The following is a 16513-nucleotide window of genomic DNA, read 5'->3' on the forward strand; positions in this document are numbered from 1 at the left end:
ACTTGCACTCCTGCCTTGTTTGGGAACCTCATGTCCCCTCTGGTCCAGGGCTCAGGGCCCAGCCTGCCCTTGCTGACGGCAGCGCAAGCTGCCAGGGCGGGGCTCACATGGGGGAGGGAAAGGGAATGTTTCACTCGGCCAGGCTCTTAGCCACAGCCCTTGCCAGTCCAGGTTAGCTTGTCCAGGATCTGGGTTCAATCTCTAAGACAGTCAAGTAAAACTGACACTTTTTTTTTTTTTTACAGAGACAGAGAGTCAGAGAGGGATAGACAGGGACAGACAGACAGGAAAAGAGAGATGAGAAGCATCAATCATTAGTTTTTCGTAGCGCATTGCGACACCTTAGTTATTCATTGATTGCTTTCTCATATGTGCCTTGACTGCAGGCCTTCAGCAGACCAAGTAACCCCTTGCTCAAGCCAGCGACCTTGGGTCCAAGTTGGTGAGCTTTGCTCAAACCAGATGAGCCCGCGCTCAAGCTGGAGACCTCGGGGTCTCGAACCTAGGTCCTTGGCATCCCAGTCCGATGCTCTATCCACTGCGCCACCACCTGTTCAGGCTAAAACTAAAACTTAAGAATGAGCTTCACTGGCTCTGGCCCCCAGTGCAGGAGGCTCACCCCATCCTAGCACACCTTGCAGCTCGTCCCCCTCTACATCTCCCCTGACAACGTCCAACACCTACAGGGCGGAGCACTTCTGTGAGACCGTCCCTGCTCCTCAGGTCTGGTTTCCACGCCACCCCCTGCCCCAGGACAGCACTTGGGCTCCTGTACTTAACGTGGAAGGTGTATAAGGTTCTAGCAGGATCAAAAACATTTTTATGCCCTGGCAGATTGGTTCAGTGGTAGAGCGTCGACCTGGCGTGTGGAAGTCCCAGGTTCAATTTCTGGCCAGGGTGCACAGGAGAGGCGCCCATCTGCTTCTCCACCCTTCCTCCTCTCCTTCCTCTCTGCCTCTCTCTTCCAGCCAAGCTTCCATTGGAACAAAGTTGGCCTGGGTGCTGAGGATGGTTCCATGGCCTCCCCCTCAGGCGCTAGAATGGCTTCAGCTACAATGGAGCAACACCCAGATGCGCAGAGCATTGCTGCCTAGTGGGCGTGCCGGTGGATCCGGGTCGGGCACATACGGGAGTCTGACTGGATCCCTGCTTCTAACTTCAGAAAAATAAAAAAATAAAAAAGGCATTTTTAATGTCACCAGACATGCGACTTCCCAGTGTGCAGCTTCCCAGAGGCTTTTGGCAGTTGGTGTCCCAGGTCTCAGAGCTGCACGGTGACGCAGCCGGAGGGGGCCTGTGTGACTGCCTCCCCAGGCGGGCACTTGGACTATGAGCCACTGTTCCTGGGGCACTGACTGAAGGCTCATTTGCTGCTATAGACACTTACTGACAGGACCTGTCGGCCTCTGACTCTTCAAAGGAGTCAGAGCCCTGGGACTGGAAGGCTGCTTGGCGGGGGGCAGCTGCGGCCCATGCGCCCGGTCCGCTGGCGATTAGAGCCCAGGTTTCAGCTGAAATATAATAAAAGTTCCTCTGGGACGGAGCCAGCGCACGTCCTGGCGGAACTCCCCTGGCCGGAGCAGGGCCCCTTCCCGGCGGCGGCTCCAGGCAGCCTGGCCCTCAGAGCCAGGGTGGCACTTAGGCGCTCTAACGGCGCGCCGGCCTCACTTGCTTTGCTTTCCTCGTCTGTGGAATGAGGGGAAGTAGAGTCGCCACGCAGGGTCTGGCACAAGTGCCCAATCAATGCCAGCTATTACTACTAACAGTTACACCACCTCCCGGTGACAACGGTTCCCTGACAGTGTGAGCCCTGCCCAGGCGGCCCTCTCCAGGCGGCCCGGGGTGAAGAGCAGGGGCCGCCCGCCGGTCCCTGGCCCACAGCACCCGCCTGACTGAGGCAGGATGGGACGGCCCTCGGACCCGGTCAGGCACAGCTTCCCGGGCTGCAGCTGCACCACTGGCACAAGTCGTTTTTCCTCTCGTGACACCATATGCTCTTATAAAAATGGAGACACTCATCCCTCCGCTGAAGGCTTCCCGCTGTGGCTGGGAGAGCAAAGGTGTGAGACGGCCTTGTAAGGGCCTGGAGCTGGAGCAGACGTCAAGGGCGCACCACAGCGAAGCCTGTGCCGCGGGGCTCTGGGCGGGCCCCCTGCCCGGCCTCCCAGGCGCCACGCCGCCCCCGCATCCCCCACCCCACCCTCGCACCCTCTGCCAACAGTAAGTGCTCCCTGGCCCTTTTATCTCCTGACAGGGCCGCTGATATGTGGCGCACCTGTGCTCACAGTGATCTGCTGCTTTGTTCCCCCCTCACCCTTCCTCTCTCTGGCGATGGAGGCCACGTGCCTCCCACCTGTTGGGGTGATTCCAGCCCTCCCCTGGGCACCGGCCATCACTGTAAGGCCTCATCTGGATGGAGGCCCTCGTGGGGCCTGCCGTGTAAGGGAGAGCATGAGACGGGTAAAAACTTGCAGCAAAAGACTCCTCGTCTCCCCATAAGTGCTCCCTGGAGGTGTCCAGCTCAGCATTTTGGGAAGCCTGCACCCCCCTATTCCCCCACTCACCCTACATTCTGAGCTTGAGAGATGCTTACACAGGTTTTTGTAATAAATTTCAGTCACTCAATCCACTATATTGAGGCCCTGGGTTAGGTATTTGGGGTATGACTGATTGATTCCTGGTAGTAAAGACATAAAAAGAAGAAACCGAAAATACTTTATGTGTGCAGGGCTTTAGAATTTACTGAGCACACATTATCTCATTCTACAACCTGTCATATAAACAGGACAGGTGCAGCCATTGTTAAATCGTTTTCCAGGTGAGGAAACTGAAGGTTAGAGAGGCCAAGTGATGTGCACAAGGTCAGAAAACCTGTCTGAGCGTCACCTGAAACTCAGGCTGCCACAGAGCACAGGGAGTCATGTTAGGGGATGGGGCAGCCACACCGCCGGCTCTCACCTCCTCCAGGCCCGCTGGATGGTGGCTGCAGCCTTGTTCTTTCTGCGAAACAGCTCTTTCCTGCTTCTTTCTCTCTGGATTATCTGCAGTCGCAGCTCTACAGGGAGAAGGTCGAAATTCACACTCTGCCCAGAGAGACCAGGAGTGGGGTCGGTCTCCTGAGAAGTCTGAACGTTCTCAGACACGGTGGATGTCCCCAGCTTCCTGACTCCTGGCCTCAACACCTCAGTCCTCCGTGGCAGATCGGAGCAGGCCTCTCCTTCCAACTTGTCCTGTGTCCCTTTGTTTCTTGGTGTCCGATGGTGGAGGGGATTCTGCCCAGCATGGACCACCTCCAGCTTGGCACTGCCAGGCCGGCTGGAACCGGCGGGGGAGCGCCGCCCTCCTCTGAGCTCTTGAACGCGCCTTTTCTGGGAGGTGCATTTGGCCTTGGGTCCTGCCTCGTGCCCGTGCCGCCTACCGGGCTTCCGCTGGCCCTCCTGCTGGGGAAAGCTTGCAGCTGCCCAGCCGGAGTCCTGCCCTTTCTCCTCAGGCCCAGCCACCCTGGTACTGGCCGGCTGCTTCAACAAGCTTTTCCCCCTGTCACTCCGTGGCTCGCCCGCTGTCTCAGCTCTGGACTTCTCAGCAGAGGAGACGACCGGACACCTGTTTCCACCGTTGCCTTCACTGGGGCTGAAGTGGACACAGGCAGATCGGCCTTCAGAATGTTCTCTGGGTGTTTCTTGGGGAAACAAGGAAAAGGGGAAAGAATCATTATTGTTCAAAACTTATACAGCAGGGCAAGTCTGCCCGCAGGTACGTAAACTTCAGGCCCTCTTACAGCATTGCCACGATAGTGGTAATTATGATTAGAAAAAACTTCTCCTATTTCTAGCAAGGGTAGATTTGATAACCTAAAAGCATTCCAACTATAACTACCTAGAAATGCTGATTAAAATATAGTAAACATCCTTTAAAAAGGACCATAGTGCCTTCAAGAAAATAAAAGTCATCTCTGACAGCCAAAAACAGAGAAAACTGAAAATCAGGTAGTAGGGGTATGAGCTGATTGAGGCAGGTACTGGGGGTGCAGTAGGCAACGGCTGGTCTTATTAAATATCTGGTAGTGTTTTAACATCCAGAGAAGAACAGAAAATGAAGACTTGCAGGCAGAAAGTTAACTAAAACCAAGACCTTGCATGCGCCAGGATTATTGGATACCATGGGAAATACTAGTCCAGGTAAGAAAATCTGCTTGCCAGCCCTGGGTGATGCCAAGGAAGTCTGTCTTAGCCTAGGTTCTGGGTGAAGTCACCAAAGTCCTGGGCCTCACATGAGTTTGGCATTCATTTATTTCTAACCTATAGAAAAAATTGATGTAATAACTGGCCTCAGAATAGAGATATGATAGAAGGAAACACAATATTGCTTTAGTGTGGCATGTGCTCAACTCAGGCTGCACAGAGGCGTTCTTCTGAAAATGACTTCACAATCCAAAATTACAAAGTGCATGAGGAAACTACTGACCATGACTGACAATTAACAGATACAATAGCAAACTTACATCAGTAAGAACTAAAGCTAACAGAACACTGTGTGTTCACCTGCACATACAGTGCTTAAACAAAGGAAATTTAAAATATGAGGAAAGAATAGATCTATTTGAAAATGAACTAAATAGAACGTCTAAAATAGAAAATTTAGTCTGAATGTAAAAAGCAATGAAGGAACTTCTGCTTCTACGTTGGCTGGACTGAGCCACATTCACCACTGAGGACAATAGAAAGGTCAAGCAAAATATTACAAACCACCTGTTTTTTAAAATAATTTTTTTAAAATTTCAATTAAGTTGACATACAATATTCTATTGGTTTCAGGTATAAACGTAGTGATTATTTACATAACTTATGAAGTGATCCCCCAGCAGTAAGTCCAGCACTCATCTGACACCACATCTAGTTAAACAGTGTTACTATCTTCCTTATGCTGGGCTTTACATCCTCACGGCTGTTTACCACTGGCATTTTGTACTTCTTAATCTCTTCACCTTTTTCACCCATCCTCCCCACCCAATCTTGCAACCATCAAAATGTTTTCTACCCTGGCTGGCTAGCTCAGCAGTACAGTATCAGCCTGGTGTGTAGAAGTCTGAGGTTCAATTCCCAGCCGGGACACACAGGAGAAGTGCTCATCTGCTTCTCCAACCTTTCTTCTCTCCTTCCTCTCTATCTCTCTTCCCCTCCCACAGCCAAGGCTCCATTGAGAAAAGTTGTCCTGGGCCCTGAGGATGACTCCATGGCCTCTGCCTCAGGCACTAGAATGGTTCCAGTTGCAACGGAGCAATGGCCCATATGGGCAGAGCATCTCCCTCTAATGGGCTTGCCGGGTGGATCCTGGTAGGCACATGAGGGAGTCTGTCTCTCTGCCTCCCCACTTCTCACTTCAGAAAAATACAAAAAAGAAATGTTTTCCATATGAGTTTTTGTTTTGTTTGTTATACTGTATTTTTTAGATTATACATATAAGTGAAGTCAAAGAATATCTGCCTTTCTGACTTATTTGACTTAGCGTAATCCCCTCCAGGTCCATCCAAGCTGTCACAATTTCATTTCACTGGCAAGATTTCGTTCTTTTTTATGGCTGAGTAATATTCCATTTTATACATGTACCACATCTCTATCCTTTTGTATATCACTGGACACTTAAGGTTGCTTTCATAACTTGGCTGTTATGAATAATGCTGCAATGAACATAGGGGTGCATACTGCCTTCTGAAGTAGTGTTTGGGTTTCTTCAGATACAGAAGAGACACATTGTTCCTATGACAGATTGTTTTAATGGCCAAAGATTCTTCCCTTCCCATCCCATTGCAGTAGGCACTCCACTTTGAAATGTGATTTCACATCTTCAATCCAGAGGTGGAGTCTAGGTTTCCACGCCCTTGGGCTGGGCTGGCCTGTGTCGCTCAGATTAACAGAATGCAGGAGTGGTGTGAAAGTTGTGGAGCCTAGGTTCCAAGAGGACGTGGGTCAAGGAATTACAGTCTGGCAATGTTTATGATCATTAATGTATTCTTTTATCTGATTGTTTCTAGTAGATCAGCATTGTGGTTTAATAATAGTAGTTACTGTTATAGGTAATGGTCTATAACCAGTGCTCTACCTTTTTTATTTCCATTCATAATTACCCTGTAGGGTGGAGAGTATACCTCCCCCCTTTTTTTTGACAGAGATAGAGTCAGAGGGACAGATAGGGACAGACAGATAGGAAGGGAAAGATGAGAACCATCAATTCTTCATTGCGGCACCTTAGTTGTTCACTGATTGCATTCTCCTATGTGGCTTGACTAGGGGGCTACAGCAGCGTGAGTGACTCCTTACTCAACCCAGTGACCCTGGGGTCAAGTCAGCAACCCTGCGCTCAAGCCGGATGAGCCTGCATTCAAGCCGGCCACCTTAAGGTTTCAAACCTGGGTCCTCCATGTCCCAGTCCGACACTCTATCCACTGTGCCACCGCCTGGTCAGGCGAACATACCCCCATTTTATAGCTAAGAAAATTGCAGTGTTAGAGAGACAGACTGAATTGTCCAAGCCCTGAGTTAGGTGGCCATGAGATCCCAGAGACCCTTTCTGGGGGTCCACAGGTCAGAACTATTTTCATAATAACACTGAGACAGTGTTTGTCTTTTTCATTTTGTTGGCATTTGCACTTCGAGTTCTGGAGGATTGTCACCATTCCCTAACTGATAACAATGGCTCAATGTGCTTACATTGCTTTGTACACAAACTATACAGTAGTTTATATTGAATATCCGCTTTCCTTCTGGGAGGCTGGAGTTTAGGCACATGCTAAACAGGGTGTACCTACATGACTGAGCTTTGATAAGAATTTTAGAGTCAAAGGTTTAGGTTGCTTTCCTTGTGGAAAAATGTTGTCTGACTGGTTGTTACCATTTGTTGCTGGAAGAATTGTGTCCTGTGTGACTTCACTAGGAGAGAACTCTTGGAGAACTCTGGGACATTTGCACCTCGTTTGCTCCCAACTTCGGTCCACACGCCTTTTTCTCTTTGCTGATTTCACTTTGTGTCCTCTTGTTACAATAACCCACAGCCATGAGGACAACATGCTGAATCTTGTGAGTCTTCTCCTGAATTACTGAGTTCAGGCAAACTCCCGAACCTAGGCTGGACCCTGCGCACCACAACACACTAAGCAAACTCCAAACGGGATCAACTCCACAAACCCGTTTCAAGACACGGCATAGCAAACTCTTGAAAAAGATAAAGAAAAAATCTTGAAAGCAGCCAGAGAGAAATGACACGTCACCCAGGACCATCGGGGAGGAACACCAGTTTGAATGACAGCCAGTTTCTCCTCTGAAACCATGGAAGGCAGAAGGAAGTGGCAGTCTTTTCCAAGTGCTACGGGAACTGCCTCCGGGAACTGCCGGCCGTGATGTCTGGATCTGGTTTAACAATCCCTCATGACAAAATAGAAACATTCTCAGGCAAAGGCAGAGTCAAAGAATCTGTTGCTAGCAGACCCACCTTTAAATTGGCTAAAGAAGGTTCTTCAAACAGAAAGGAAATGATAAGAAACGGAATTTGGAACACCAGAGAGACAAACACCAACAAAAAGTAGATACATAAAATAGACTATCCTTCTCCTCATGAGTTTTGTAAATGATATTTGATGACTGAAACAAAAATTATAAAAACACTTACCCAGCAAAGATATTTAAAAGTGGGGAAGGTAAAGGTGCATAAATGGAAGTGAGGTTTCCATATTTCACTCAAAGTGGTGAGATGCTGATACTAGTAGACCATTATAAGTCACTTATATATATTGTGATACTCGGGCACAACCATTACAAGAACTAGAGAGATATACTCAAAAACATGATAAATCAATCACATTGGAATCCTAAAGGATGTTTGAGTAACCCACAGGAAGCAAAGAAAGAGAAACAGGAACGAGAACCAGAGGAAGTAAATAGAAAATAAAGAATAATGTGGCAGACTTAAGCGCTGACATCATTACCTAAATGTAAATGGTCTAACCCACCAGTGGAAGGGCCCACAGTCCACGGGTCGGCGTTGGGTAGCAAAGGCAATACACATACCGTCTGGCTTTCTGGGGTCTGTTCCCTGCAAGTCTGGAGAAAGATGCTGCTCCTTCTGGGGGGCTCTGCTTGGAGACCCTCTGCCCGGAGTCCCGCTGCAGGGCCTCTGCTCAGGGCCCTGGGCCGCGCTGCCGGTGGGAGGCTGTTTGCTGGGGCCAGTGCTCTGCCTGGGGGGCTCAGCCTGGGTGCTGGGCCGACAGGGAGAGGCTTGGGGCCTGCCTGAGTCTGGACTCAGCCTTCCCTTCTGCTGCTCTGCCTCTCTTCGCTTGTTTTCTTCCTCTCGCTTCCTGAAACAAAGGCAAGGAGGAAGAGGAAAAAATTAAAAGAGTGTTACCCACTCAAGTGTTCCCAAGTGAGATTTAAGTTTTCAGAGCTACCATATCACAGGAGGGATTTGGAGATTCACATTTCTGAGAGCAGCCTTTTCTCCGAACTTTATAGTTCATACGATGATGGAGCTGAAAAGAATCTTACAGGTCAGCCTGTGGCGACACACACGACAAATGAGCAGGGAACTTGACGTGACACATAACAATCCCAGGGTGTGTGTCCCCACGCCTTTCCTCCTGTTCCAGGGAGCACAGCAGAACACAACTGAGAATGACAGAAGGACAACCTTTACTTTTCTCTATGAAAAAGACCACTGGCAGACTTTAATGATTATACAAAAACATTACAAAGCACCTCACAACTGATGATAACAACTGTGAGTTGCAACCCTGCCGTGGAGCGCTCTGGCTGATGAGTCAAACCTACTCTTTCTGCAGATGAGGTCCGGAAGGCAGGATCACTTTCAACAAGTCTTTGCAGTCAGATTCACAAAAACACTTCTGAGACCAATGTCCAGAGCTTAGTGGTTTGTTTTTACATATGTTCACTTTTATTTTATTTTATTTTTTATTTTATTTATTTATTTTTTAATGTTTCCTTTATTTATTTATTTATTTACAGAGACAGAGAGAGAGTCAGAGAGAGGGATAGACAGGGACAGACAGACAGGAACGGAGGGATGAGAAGCATCAATTATCAGTTTTTTGTTGCAACACCTTAGTTGTTCATTGATTGCTTTCTCATATGTGCCTTGACTGTGGGCCTTCAGCAGACTGAGTAACCCCTTGCTAGAGCCAGCGACCTTGGGTCCAAGCTGGTGAGCTTTTTGCTCAAACCACGTGAGCCTGCGCTTAAACTGGCGACCTCGGGGGTCTCGAACCTGGGTCCTTGGCATCCCAGTCCGATGCTCTATCCACTGCGCCAGTGCCTGGTCAGGCCATATTTCACTTTTAAATATCTGTTTTCTTCGATCACAAAGAGGGTCAAATATGTGTTAACAGAAGGAAACAAAACTTTGGTGGTGAGCATGCAACACAGTGCGCAGACATTGAACTAAAACATACAACAGAAATTTATGTTACCTCAAATTTAATAATAATGAAAAGAAATAAAATAGCCTCCAAAAAAAAGTCATGTACTAGCAGCTGGTGGCTAAGCTGGAACCTTGGGACAGCAACAGCATGGAAGGGCTGGCAGGGAGACCAGGTCTAGAAAGAAGCAGCCGTGGGGGCAGAGGGCCTGAGGCAGCTCAGGTCCAGACAGGGGCCAGGTGCTCGAAGATAAAGGGCTGGGTTCAGAGCAGGATTTGTCTGTTTGACCAGCACCGTTAATATGTAGGGATTTCCGAGGGAAAGGAAGGATGAGGAAAACTGCCTTCTGAGCCTCTCCCACGCAGGGTGCTGATGACACAAGAACGAGCCCCGAGTCCAGCCCTCCCTGAGGGGCCTTCCGCCAGCGGGACTGCTAGGAAAGCAAAGCTATCATCAGTGGAGAAACGGTGTAACAGTGGGCTGTGCAGAGAAGCAGTGACTAATGCTGTCTGGAGGAAGCCAGAAGACAGTCCCAGGTGCGGGTTCTTAAGGAAGGAAGGAAGGAGGAGTTTGCCAGGCAGACAGGTGGGAATGGAGGAGGATTTCAGTCAGACGGGGCAGTTTGGGAAAAGGCGGCTGGTTTGGAAAAACTGGGCCTGTTTGGCCTCTTCTGATCTTTCAACAGATCCTCTATTCACAGGGGCATCTGATGGACATTTGCTGCCCAGATATTCATTTGCTGCAGGAAGAGGATCTGGGAGCCACTGAAGGGGTCAGTCAGAAGTAGAACGACAAGGGGTGTAGTGGGGAGAAGCCTGCCCTGGGAAGTGGAAGACCTTTCCTGGTCCTGTCTCTGCCAAGAACCACAAAATGAACTCGCATGAGTCGTTTTCCTGTCGAAGACTCAGTTCCCCCAGGTCTAACACTTACATGATAGTTTGTAATCCTGAATTGATGTAGGGGTCTGTTTGGAAACCAGGTATCTTCATAAAATCTGGGATCTCTTTTGTTATGAGAAGGAGACATTTCTTTTATTGAAGTAGCTGGTATCAGGGTCTCTCTCCGAAGGGGCCCTTGTTTGGACAAATATAAATACTTTTTAAAAGCTGGGGTCAGGACTGAGACCTGGCCAGGGTGAGACCTTCAGGGCCTCCGTGGTGACCAGCTTGGAGCTCCACAGCAGAGAGCTGCTCTGTCATGACACAGAGAATGTGTCTGAGCTCCTGCCGGGGAGGGAGGAGGTGAGAGCAAGTGAGAGGGAGGGAGGAGGAAAGAGCAAAGGGCTGGGGCCAGGACAGGGACACCCACGGGGAGGTGACAGAAAAGGACTTAAGATCTGTGCTCCTCACACTGTAATGAGCTTAATCTCCTGATATCTTGCCAAAATCTAGATTTCTGATTTAGGTGACCTGGGGTGGGGCTCCAGCCTCTGCATTTCTAACGAGCACCGCATCCCTCTGACCACACCCTGAGCATAAAGCTAAGAGAACAGAAAGTTTTGTATAATCTGTAACCTATACCTCTGTGGACAGGAAATGTGATTCTCCTCAATGGCACCAGCTTTTTGTAAGCCCTGCCATGCTCACACAGGCCTTTTCAGAAGCACCCTGATAAACTGCAGAGCTAAGACACCAGAGACGGAGCCCAACAAGTCATAGAATTCAGATTTCCACAGACTGGAATTTGAAGCCAAGCTTAGTCAGATCTCAAGGGCCAGGGAAGACCCAGATGATCGCTATCTGGATCTTTGGTCTATAGCCTTGTCAACGACACTTTCCCTTCTGAAGGTCCTTCTTCCTGTGGCGAAGCCCCTGGTCTGGGGTCCGAGCTTGCTTCTCTAATAGTTTCCCAATTGAGTCCTTTCCCAGAGAGAGTGGCCAGATGGGTCATGCTAACACCTGCCTGGTGCTAATGTTTTTATTGGACTCTGGTTTCGTCATGTGCTTTGCCAACTGCTGACACTTCAGTGTGCTGCATGCGACTGATGGGCGAGCTGGACAGCTGTCATCAGCGTGCCTGAGACCACACGAATGCTCGCAGGTGCCGTTCCAGGGAGATCTGTCAGGGAGAAGGCTGCTTTTCAGCAGGCGGAAGCCCCTGGGTGGGTGTAGTGCTGCTAACTGACCTAACAGCCCCGTTCCTGACAGGCAGCGAGAGGGTGCTGCTCCTTTCACCTGCACGGATGGATGGCGAGGACTCTGCACAGACGGCGGGAGCTGCATGGACAGCGAGAGCTGCACGGACGGCAGGAACTGCTCTAAGAGAACACTGTTCTTCAGACAGACACTGCCACGCGGCTGTCTGGCTTGGACCTCACTGCTACTAAGAGGGGCTGACAGGAGGTAAATGAGACTTCATTTTACAAGCAGTCATTTCTCTTTCTTTTTGGAAGCCAAACAGTTTTCTTTTTCATTGCTAGGAAGTCTCTATACAGTCAGCCCTGGGCAAACCTGTCACTGCAGACCTTTCTGGGCCTGCGACAAAGGCCCAGGACAAACAGGGGCCCAGCTTCATAGAGTGATCTGGATGTGCAGAAAGCAAGGGGCTCTGCTTTCTGAAGACTTCTTGAACGGGGAGCGTTGGAGGGGGTGGTGGTTTCATTTTGGAAGAACTACATAAACAGATTTGGGAGAAAGACTATAATCATTGGAATATATCACTTGACCCCCCAGCTTATGAACAAAAGTATATTACTATTATTTTTTAAATGAGCACTAAAAAAATTTAAAAACCTTCCAGCTGGCTGGCACACAGCCTGTAGTTGTGCAGAGCTCCAGAGCTGTGATTCTTGATGTGAAAATGGTGATCACTGGGGCCAAGGGGTGGGATTAACACTGTGTAATCACGCATAACCTACATTCTGTGTTATCTATACTGCTACCTAAAACAAAAGCACCACCACACCAACACACACACACACACACACACACACGTGCGTGCACAGGCGATGCCATTCCTGAGAGTGCACTGCTCATAGTTTAAGTGTTTGAAGAAACCTCGGATTACTGAGGGTGACACTCTTATTTGGTGGATAAGGAAACTGAGGCAGAGAGGTAAGTGACCTGCCCACAGAGCTGAGACAGAACTCAGTTGCTTTGCTTCTCCCTATAAAACTCATCTCAGTGACAAAATTGTTTTTTAAAATTTCACTCAATCTTCTTCCATCTAAAAAAATGAATTGGGGCCCTGGCCAGTTGGCTCAGCGGTAGAGCGTCGGCCTGGCATGTGGGGGACCCGGGTTCGATTCCCGGCCAGGGCACACAGGAGAAGCGCCCATCTGCTTCTCCACCCCCGCCCCCTCCTTCCTCTCTGTCTCTCTCTTCCCCTCCCGCGGCCAAGGCTCCATTGGAGCAAAGATGGCCCGGGCGCTGGGGATGGCTCCTTGGCCTCTGCCCCAGGCGCTGGAGTGGCTCTGGTCGCGGCAGAGCATCGCCCCCTGGTGGGCAGAGCGTCGCCCCTGGTGGGCGTGCCGGGTGGATCCCGGTCGGGCGCATGCGGGAGTCTGTCTGACTGTCTCTCCCCGTTTCCAGCTTCAGAAAAATAAAAAAAAAAAAAAAAAAAATGAATTGGGTCATATGAAGAAACTGGTAATATCACGTCAAAGTAACGTTGCTTCCAGTGTGGCCACTGGTCCTGATGGTCCTGGCCCTGGCCAGGTAGCTCTGTTGGTTGGAGTACTGTCCCGATGCACCAAGGTTGCGAGTTTGATCTGCGCTCAGGGCACATACAAGAATCAACAAAATAAATGTACAAATAAGTGCAACAACACATCAGTGTTTCTCTCTCCCTCCCCCTCTCTCTAAATCAATAAAAAGAAAAGAACTGTCCTGAAATTTAAGTATTTTTTTTCCCAAATAATTTATTATCGAATACCAAAGATCTTTTATCTTCATGGTGGGCTATGCTATAAACTTGACCTATTTTTGTTAAGTTTAGGAAACAAATACCAGAAAAAGGACCAATATTATTCTAGTTTATAGGAAAATTTAAAGAGGAAAAAGGGGTCCTCTCCATGACACAGCAAGTAACATTTTAGCAGGGAATTTATTAACAAGGCAGAATATTAATATAGAAAACAGTCCCACATTTTCCTCTCCTGTTTTTCTATTATCTTAAGGGAAAATGGCCAGACAACAGCTTTTGATAGGCTGCCCATTAGTCTGGTTTGTGCCGTCTTTTCTAGAGACTCACAGTACAATCTGGTGAGAACGTCAGCAGGGACCAGAGCTTTGCTACCGCCTGCGTTGGGTCCTGTGCACCTCAGGTGAGAGGGTCTCCAGACCACAGGCGGAAGGGGTGGGAGCTGTTTCATCCAGCGAAGGGATTTCAAGGACACCCTGCTGCTGCAAGTCACTGCAGGGCTGCTGTGGAGCGGAGACGGACCCCGGAAGCCCCACACCCAGACCAGATCTAAGACCCAAGGATGGAGATTTCTACAAATTAGCAGCCCAGATGACAACCGCAAGGGGAAAAAAGCCAATAAGAAAGAACTTAAGGAATCAAAAGATTGCGTGATGTGCAGAGAACCAGATCAAGGGCAGTAACCGAAACGACTCGAATGTCCGGTGGCTTCAGCGTCTCAGCACCAGGTGACTGCACAACATGGTGCAGACCTGCCTCTGGGCCTGGACAGTTTGAGTCCCAGAAGTTGACATTTTTACCACCCCATTATATGGCTGCCACAGAGTGTGTATTCGCCCAGTTTTGACAGAAGAAATTAATTATGTCAGACACTGCAGAAAGAGGCAGGCTTTTCCTCATTCAATGAGTATTTAAGTTTCCATAAATACAGGACCTAAGAGAAGGCTGGGAGGTGGGATCGGATTGGTTGCCACGGAGAAGGGAGATCTGATTAGTGTGTCTTGTACCGATTTAATCTGGCTCTGCCCTAATGCCATTCTTATTCATTGTCCTGGTGGAGGCTTGGAGCCAACTGATTTTCTGAACTGTCTTAAGGACTAAGGAATTAGGAGAATATTGGTGTGTTCTGCTGTGTTAGCTGTGAGTGACAGAAAGATTTTTTTGAATTATGTTGCTGAATTGATGATGGCAACTTCACACCACTCTCCTAATCACTGGAAACAACACTGGCACAAGTGAATAAACAGCGGGTGAGGAGCAAAGGTGAGGTGGGGGCCTGGTTCTGCCACCAGCAGTTACACTTATGGGTACAAGTCAGAGAAAAGATGCCAGAGCTGCTGCTCCTTGCGGGCCCATCAGACAGGTGCTGTGCCAGCATAAGCATGGCTGGTCGGGTGAGTCCCCTGAACCAACAGTGGTGGGAACCCTGGCTCAGGGCGAACTGACATTCAAGTGCCACCTCTCTCCCTTAAGAGGCTGTGGGACGTCAAGCAAGCTAACCTCTGTCTGTGATTTTCCCATCTATGAAATGAGATCCAGGATACTTGCCCTGTCTACTTTATTTGGTTATTGTACGGATTTAGCGAATTAATGTATAAGAATTTTGTAAGCTGGAAAGCAATATATAATTAATATTCTTACCTTTATGTAGAGGTAAGGCTATCTTTTTTTTTTTGGTATTTTTCTGAAGTGAGAAGCAGGGAGGCAGAGAGACAGACTCCCGCATGCACCGCACCAGGATCCACCCTGCATGCCCACCAGGGGGCGATGCTCTGCCTATCTGGGCTGTTGCTCTGTTTCAACTGGAGTCATTCTAGTGCCTGAGGCAGAGGCCATGGAGTCATCCTCAGTGCCCGGGCCAACTTTGATTCAGTGGAGCCTTGGCTGCGGGAGGGGAAGAGAGAAACAGAGAGGAAGGAGAGGGGGAAGGGTGGAGAAGCAGATGGGCATTTCTCCTGTGTGCCCTGACTGGGAATCGAACCTGGGAATTCCACATGCTGAGCCGATGCTCTACCGCTGAGCCAACTGGCCAGAGCAAGGTAAGGCTATTAAGACAAGCTTCCCTGTGACTAGATCTGGTTAGAAGTGAAGAAATCAGGGTGTTGCCCGAGAACACAGGGCATAACGATATTTTTAGAAAATGCTCCTTGTTGAAACCACACAACTCCCTGTTTCATGAAGCCATTTAATCATATCTCTGAAAGCTCTCTTGGGTCCTCGACTCATGGCAATGGAAACCTGAGTATTCAGGGAACATAGTATCTGACAGAATGAATTCATTCTTGTCAAAACTGGGCAAATACAACTCAGTTGAAGCCACACAGTGGGGTCTAATGTTCAAGCATATGCAGTGGTAAACCCCTTTTGTCTTATGTTCCTTTTTAAGATAATAAACCTGCCAAATGGCAATCTGCTCATGATAAATATGGAGGGAGCTGGAAAACCAAATGAATAAATATATAAGCGCTAGCGAGCGCTGTGGGATAAGTGCTGCATAAATGTGCTTGCTGCCGGAGTCAGGCGCACGGTTGAAGTCACACACTTACAGAGATCCACCGTGCTAGAGCTGAAGGAGACTGAGGGAGGCTCTGCCCACCCCTTCCATTCGGCGGAGGGGAGAGCTGAGGCCTGGAGAGATGAATGACTAGTGTAAGGCCTGAGACCCAGTGTGCAAGCAGTTGTTGAACACTTATTATCAATGCTTATTACATACCAGGTCCTCTGGGCACTGGAAATACAGAACTATAGAACACAGTCCCTGCTCTCAGGGGACTGACGCTCTGGGGAGGAATCAGACCCATACACCCCTGCAGAGTGTGGGTGTGGCCACGATGAGGGCTGAATGAGAGGTGTCCACACAGAGCTCTGGGGGGTACGGGAGACTAATTAAACAGGAAGAGGGAAAAAATGGCTCCACAGAGTGTCAAAACGAGAAAGGAGGGAAATGAGAGGTTATTTCAGGCAGAGGGAAGAGCATGAGCAAAGACGCGCAACCACGTCTCAGAGTCTTCAACTCAGAAGAGGTCTTCGAGACCAGCTCTTTATGTAATTGTAAAAAGTCCTTACATATTATCCTGGAGAGAGGATAATTCCATTTCTGCTGGAACAGTTTCAGTGAGAGAGGGCTGATCACCTCGTCAGACAGAAAGGTTCCATCCTAACCTTTTCCGCCGGCATTGCACCGCACGGAGGGGACCTGTCAGAGACTATCTCTTCATTGTTGCAGAACAG

At 49.0% G+C, this 16513-nt stretch overlaps 1 protein-coding gene across 5 annotated transcripts in view; it reads right to left on the reverse strand.

Annotated features, from left to right (window-relative positions):
- INVS (inversin) overlaps nt 1-16513 on the reverse strand; it is a 138093-nt gene that overhangs the window by 8847 nt on the left and 112733 nt on the right. For all 5 annotated transcript variants that reach the window (XM_066367554.1, XM_066367551.1, XM_066367553.1 and 2 more), the window contains 2 exons: nt 8061-8347; nt 2959-3679 (listed from right to left, as the gene is read on the reverse strand). In XM_066367554.1, the coding sequence (XP_066223651.1) occupies nt 2959-3679; nt 8061-8347 (1008 nt within the window). The remainder of the gene's footprint in view (nt 1-2958; nt 3680-8060; nt 8348-16513) is intronic.

Source organism: Saccopteryx leptura, chromosome 2 (assembly GCF_036850995.1).
Source record: "Saccopteryx leptura isolate mSacLep1 chromosome 2, mSacLep1_pri_phased_curated, whole genome shotgun sequence".
In the NCBI taxonomy this organism is placed as follows: Eukaryota; Metazoa; Chordata; class Mammalia; order Chiroptera; family Emballonuridae; genus Saccopteryx; species Saccopteryx leptura.